We start from the raw sequence: 7,357 nt of genomic DNA, 5'->3' as shown, positions 1-7,357 counted from the left end.
TTTTACGACTTTCGACGTGGATTATCGAGACAAGAGTGCATCGATCAACTTGCTTCCACTTTTGGCAATGAAGCACCACACAAGGCCACTATTTGTCGCTGGTTTAATGAATTCAATCGTGGTCGTAGTTCGCTCACCGACGAACCTCGCGAAGGTCGTCCAAAATCAGCTGCTGTGCCAGAAAACATCGATGCTGTGCGTGAATTGATAATGCAAGATCGACATGTGACATACCGTGAGATTCAGGCATCCCTGGGTGTTGGTATGAATTGCATACAAACGATATTGCATGAACATTTGGCCGTAAAAAAAATTTGTTCACGTTGGATCCCGCATAATTTGACAATTGCTCAAAAAAAGGATCGTGTAAATTGGTGCAAAAAAATGCTGAAGAAATTCGATCGACGTGCGTCAAATTGTCGTATATAACCTCTACACAGGTGACGAGTCATGGATCTATGCATATGAACCGGAAACTAAACAGCAGTCGACTGTGTGGGTCTTTCAAAGTGAACCTAACCCAACAAAAGTTGTTCGCGCTCGAAGCACTTCGAACCAAATGGTCGCCTGTTTTTTCGGAAAAACTGGTCATGTGGCAACAGTACCCTTAGAGAAACGTAGAACGGTCAATTCTGAGTAATACACAACTATTTGTTTGTCAGAATTCTTCGGCCAAATAAGAAAAAACAACTCAAGACGACGAATCATTCTTCACCATGACAATGCGAGCTCTCACACATCGGCTCAAACAACCGCCTATTTGACCAGTGAAAACATCAAATTAATGGGTCATCCACCGTACAGTCCTGATTTGGCACCCAATGACTTCTTTTTGTTTCCGAACATCAAGAATAAACTGCGTGGTCAACGATTTTCGACGCCAGAAGAAGCAGTTGATGCGTTTAAAATACGTTTTGGAGGTACCACTTTCGGAGTGGCATGGATGCTATAATAAATGGTTTGAACGAATGCAGAAGTGTATTGATCATCATGGAGAATACTTTGAAAAACAATAAAGCCATTTTCAATGACAAATTACCGTGTTTTCCTTACTAGTCGCAAAACTTACGGAGCAGCCCTCGTATTTTACGAGATACTATATTATGTTGTTTTTTGAATCTGTGTATCCACATATGTGACACTATGAATCCTGGCGCATTTATCTCTTGTTGTGCTCGAGAAGATCGACCGATGTCAATATCATGAATTATCATTCCTCTTTGGAGCGCTTCATTGAAGTTATTTAATATATTCAGAAATTCTTTGCAATTTTTCTCTTCTGGTACCACCTACATTGATATACTTCTCCCATCGTCGTAATTGTCGTAGCGATGTTACTGGTTTATAATTGTTTTTAACCGATTCCAATGATCTTGGTTTTTACCGCTTCTCCAGTATTCCATAACTTGCCTTTTGTAGTCGTTTGATATTGCTGCTTCAACAGAAGTACAAATAACTTCTTCTGGAAGATAATTCTCATCTTTAACATGATCAAACAAATCAACTATTTCTTGCATGTGGAATCTTATTTGGATCATAAAAATCTAGTGCTCCTCTTTTATTTCAAATTCGTTATCATTTCCAATTTCTTTCAGCATATATTCAACTTTTTCCTGCACTTCTATTTCCTCTGAAGTTATCGGACTTTGTGGAAGGTCCAAAGCAGAGAATGTTGCACACAGTAGCAGTATGACATTCCATGCATTAAATAACATCATTCTGGAACAGATTGAAAATAAATGTTTGTCTCCACCTGTATCTGTATAGTCCCAACAAAAAGTTAGAAATAGATTAATATTTCTATTTTCTATATAAAAATGTATAATATATGTATACGATATAGTTAAATAACAATATTTCTTGACTTTAACGTTTGAACTTTATAATTTACTTTTTTTATTAAAATAAATTAAACAATATTTAATCTAAATTCTTAATCATTCTCAAATTGTGTCTCAAAGAATGTCATTTTATGTGAACATTTTATACATTCGTCTCCCTATTATCGCAACAAAAATAACGTAAATAATGCGTTTATAATTGCGTTTTGATTTATTAATTTCTTTTAGATGCATTGTATATCTGAATCTAACATTTTGTTGGGACTATACAGTGATTATATAAAACTGTGATATAAAACTGTGATTATATAAAAAATAAAATATACTTTATAATTAATATTATGTCTTCTTATTTTTGACGTTATTTTCTTCTCTTCTGTCTCTTGATATCAGATATACAAAAAACGTTAACAAAAAAAAAAAGAAACATTGTACACATCTTCGATTGACAACTGTATTTCTGTCTAAAGTAGCATAAGAATTATTTTTTACGTTTCAATATTGATCCATTAATAAATATATTATACAATTTAACTATTGCTCTATTTTATCTCCTTTTCCGTACAATACTAACTGGACAAATTATTATAATTTCAATAATATAAAAGTGAAGAGTGGCAAGCGTAAAGTAATGATACAAGTTAATAAATACTTACATAATTTCACTAAATTATGATATAATTATGATATAACATACAGTTACTGTATAACGCACAGTTCGTATATAACACACACTTCTTCACAGTACTAACTCATGAAACGAAGTGCACGTTTTGAAATGTTGCGGACATTTATATAGAGTCTACATTGTACGCAGTACGATGAAATGACTAAATTGAACTTTGCATGATGATCACATTGCGCGAAGCGAATAAAACCTATTTTTAATACTTTACAGTGGTTGTCGATGCTATTTCTGTTGATGGTAGATTATTGTCGTCTCTTTTGTATTAAAAGAATTCACAGAAACGTTTGGTCCACGAGTGCAGCAATCATTATTTAACATTTCTAACATTTATGTAATGGCTTCAACGTCAGGTAAATTAACATCAAATCATGTAAAAACCTGATTTCTTGAGAGAAGTTTTCTTTCCGAACGTCGGGCCACAATCCGTATTAGTATTAGATTCTTGGAGTGGACATTGTCCCAACATAATTGCCGAAAGTAGACCAGATTCTGCAACAGATATATATTTTTTAATAATTCCGGCTGGTACAACGGGAAAAATACAACCACTAGATGTATATGGCTTCCGCTTGTGGAAAAATTTTATCAAATATTTCTCTGATAAACTCGATCTTGCAATTGATTTTCATAGGAACAATATCTTGAAATTGTAGTCATTAACACACCATCAATTCTTGTCACCCAGGTTTCAAAATTTATTTAAATTTGCATGGTTTAAAAATGGGTATTTACAGACTAGATCGCCAGAGTTCGAGACACCGGTTGATTTTTGTTTCAAAAAAGATTCTAAAGTACAATGCGATGTTTGTGGCAAAACTGCTATAATTACTTGTTTTTGGTGCAAACGATCACTTTGCATCACACATTTTTTCCATGAGCACCACCTTTGTTACGAATATGTGCCATAAGTAAAACACATTTATTTTCTGTGTATGCAAATCCTCAATCGATTTTTCTTAATATATTAATTATATAATCTTAATATATTATAATAACATTATAAATTGTAAACATTATACATTAAATATATGCAACTGTCTATGTATTATTTTTCTACAATGTATTACATCCCCCTACTTACAGTAACGTATCTAGCTACAGTATCCATCTACTCCGACGGCGTGACGCGTATAGCACGATATTATCACGACGTTTTCCAACAATTTAATCAAGACTACCTTCTAATATTATATTTGGATCGATTTGGCATGAAATACTCTACAATTTTTGTTCTTACAAAAACTTACAAATTTTGCAAAGGTAACGAGTTGGGGGAGGGGTGAAAAAATTTGACGTTTTTGAAAAAATTAAATATACCGTTGCAAAGAGTGTTAAATACTATACAAATTGTGTAGGAAACATTTTTTTATATACCTTGTATTTTAGAAAATATTTAATAAAAATGAAAGTTTTTTTTTTCAAGGGGCTGTTTCAACCCCTAAACTTAACATTCAGCCGATAAAAAAAATAAATAGAATACTTGATATAGAAATTTAGACGGTTTTATACATAAGAATTTCTTACGACGCCGTATTTTTTTTATCTCAAAATCATTGAGGAGTTCTCTACCTTGTTTTTTGTGGCGCAGATTTTGTATATTAAAACATGCAAGCATTACTAATTATTGTTATGGAGAGACTCTTCGTCTTGATAATAAGTTTCGGCTTCTATATAAAAAAGAACGTATGTCCATGTTTAATAAATTGGACCCGATTAATTATTATTGTACTTTTACATATACTGGTCCGGTTAACAAAAAGCTTAGATCATGTAAAGAGCTTGAAGTTGCTTATAGAACCTTTTTTTCCAATGAACTTCTTCTTGACAATCTTGATTCTAATTCAATTAAAATTACCGTCAATCCTCTTACTTATTTGAACCGAAATTCTTCTCCTATTCTTTCTCCTCATGATCGTTGGTTCGTAAACCTATCCTCTGTTAACATCCCTAGCAACATTCAAGGTCACTTCCAGTTAGGCAACGGTTTTAACTTACCACCTTCTAATGAGAAGTCCATTCTTATTGAATTTATTAAGACAATGGGCGCGTTCAGCAGACGCAACTGTTGTACAACTGTTGTGTAGATGTCTGCTGAACGCACTTCGCTCAGTTACCGCTACTCAACATGTTCCGGGAGCGGACGCCATTTTTCCCATTAAACTTTTTCTCCGCTACCTACGCGCAACATGTTGCGAAACAAGATGGCAGCGCACATGAGAGAAGAAAGAAGTAAACACTATTAAAATCGTGTATTATAGTATATTTTTTAAAATGAGCTTAAGAAATTGTGATACGTAAATTGTGATATGTAAATCTTGCATCTAGCAATTACCTGTCACACAAGTAAAAATATGCCAATATAATAGAAAAGAGGGCCAGCGATGTAACGAGCATATAGAAATCTTGTATCTCTAGCTGCTTAACTTGAATAACTTCCGAAATACCGGCTTTTTCCGTATCCTCTTTCCTCGAAAGTCTATCAGCTGTACCAATCGAATCTAACCTCTGTCATATTCCAAATAAGTTGCGGTCACGTGACGAGATACACTGAAGTCACGTGACGAGATGTGAGATAAACCGTGTTCAGCCCGTTCAGCAGACACGATTTTCATCACTAAGCGCTACGTATCATTCGCTCAACCGCTTTGCAACTGTTGGGATCTGCTGAACGCGCCCATTGAGTCGAATATTTGTAAGTTCAAAAAGGAAGAGAAGGAGACGGTTAGGAGCCGAGTGGGGTCTGTCTTACGTGGAATTCATAATTACGTATCTCTTTGTCAGTCTAAGTTCGAATTGATTTTAAGGGCCACGCATGAGGCTAAGTTTTTTTCCAAATTGAATCCTAATCTCCTTTTTACGAGAGCAGATAAAGGTAATGTCACGGTTGCGATAGATAGGGATTTGTACATGGAATAAATGTTGATTCAGCTTGATAACGCCAACACTTACCAACTTGTCAACTATAATCCTACTTATTAAAAAACTTATGAAAGATCTTTATGTCACAAGATGGAAAAATAAGAGTTACATTGATAATGCCATTTATAAATTTTTAAAATCTGGAGAGGGGAATCTTCCTAGGGCTTATGGGTTACCTAAGATACATAAGGAGGGACACCCAATGAGAATAATTATTTCTTCCATTAATAGTCCCCTTTATAATCTTGCGGTTTTTTTACATAAACTTCTTTACCAGAAAATTCCCCCGGCAAAAAGCAAAATTAACAATAGCTTTGACTTAATCAAGAGTTTTTCGTCCAGACACTTTGAGGCACATCATAAACTCGTGTCTTTGGATGCTATCTCTTTGTTTACCAATATCCCTCTTAATTTAGCTTTAACTTCGATTGACAAACGTTGGCATTATATTGGGGATTCTACCAAAATTCCTCGTAACGAATTTATGTTAGTTTTGGAGATTGTTCTTAATTCTACATTTTTTACTTTTAATAATAAAATTTATAAACAGACTTTTGGGAGTCCTATGGGTTCCCTATTGTCCCTTATCATTGTAAACTTAGTTCTTCAAGATTTGGAAGAAAGAGCTATTAACATGATTGACGTTACCATTTTATTTTAGATATGTCGACGACATTCTTTTAGCGACTCCTCAAGAGTTTATAGATAACATCTTACGTAGTTTTAATTCTTTTCACCCTCGTTTACAGTTCACAATAGAAATAGGATATGACAGTATTAACTTTTTAGACACCACGTATAATACGTAATAACATAATTATTTTCGACTGGTATCATAAACCAACGTATTCTGGTCGATACCTGAACTTTTTGTCTTTCCATCCTATTCAACACAAGATTGGGACAATAATTGGCCTGGCTGATAGGATGTTTTATCTTAGTCATCCTTTATTTCATACGAAAAATTTGGATTTTATCATTTTGACGCTAATTAATAACAATTATCTAATTGACTAAATAAATGATTATCTAATTCACTAAATAAATGATTTTTAGAATTATAAAACGTAGACTAATTGCTCTTATTGTGAGGTGTGAACAGGGTTTAAAGAATGATAAAACAATTTTGACAGCTTCTACTAATAATAAAAAATTTTTTACCATAAAGTTTTTTGATTTGGTTTCGGACAGACTGACAAAGATTTTTAAAAATTATATGACCAATGTTGCTTATTCTTGCGCTAACAAATTATCGGGAATGATTTGAGTATATAAAGACGGGCTTCCTCCTGGATTCCATAATAACGTGGTTTATAAGTTGCAATGCGGTAGTTGTGAGGCTTCGTATGTTGAACAAACTAGTAGAAGACTCTCTCCGCATATTGCTGAACATAGGAAAATTCCAAGGAGTTCTACAGTGGAGTTGACGGCCGTACAGGAGCACCGTGCTAAAGAGGATCATGATTTCGATTGGGAATATGTCAAAGTTTTGCATGAGGAACGTTTTTACTTGAAACGCCTGATTGCAGAGATGATTTACATCAAATTCCAAAAGCATGGATTAAATTCACAAAAGGACACAGAATATTTGGGCAATAGCTACTGCGGCTTGTTATGATAAATCTCTATTTGTTTCCTTTTCTTCCACGAGTCGCCACTACAATATCTGATGCTTATGTATTAGGACCTTAACTTAGTTTCCGCCCAAAAAATACTGAGAAAAAGCATTTATTGTAAAAAATTTATTTAAATTATTTCAATGAAAGTATTTTCCATCACTTTCTACAACTTTTTGCCATCTTTCTGGCAACTGGGCGATACCATCTCGATAAAACGATGTTTGTTTCGAAGCAATCCATTCGTCCACCCATTCTCGCACTTCTTCAACATTTCGGAAGCGTGTACCACT

At 34.1% G+C, this 7,357-nt stretch overlaps 1 protein-coding gene across 7 annotated transcripts in view; it reads left to right on the top strand.

Moving 5' to 3' along the window:
• Nucleotides 1-7,357, top strand: part of LOC116853386 (1-phosphatidylinositol 4,5-bisphosphate phosphodiesterase gamma-1-like) — a 55,608-nt gene that overhangs the window by 25,247 nt on the left and 23,004 nt on the right. Inside the window, exon 10 of one of the 7 annotated variants that reach the window (XM_032834453.1) lies at nucleotides 1,596-1,793. The exons of the other annotated variants lie outside the window; for them this stretch is intronic. Within the exon in view, the coding sequence (XP_032690344.1) occupies nucleotides 1,596-1,634 (39 nt within the window). The 3' untranslated portion in view covers nucleotides 1,635-1,793. Of the gene's footprint in view, nucleotides 1-1,595; nucleotides 1,794-7,357 lie in introns of those variants that run through there. 7 annotated transcript variants of the gene reach the window in all.

This window comes from Odontomachus brunneus, unplaced genomic scaffold, assembly GCF_010583005.1.
Source record: "Odontomachus brunneus isolate Ranch 3 - 2012 unplaced genomic scaffold, Obru_v1 Obru_scaffold_312, whole genome shotgun sequence".
Lineage (NCBI taxonomy): Eukaryota > Metazoa > Arthropoda > Insecta > Hymenoptera > Formicidae > Odontomachus > Odontomachus brunneus.
This window is presented reverse-complemented; position numbering and strand designations above follow the sequence as displayed.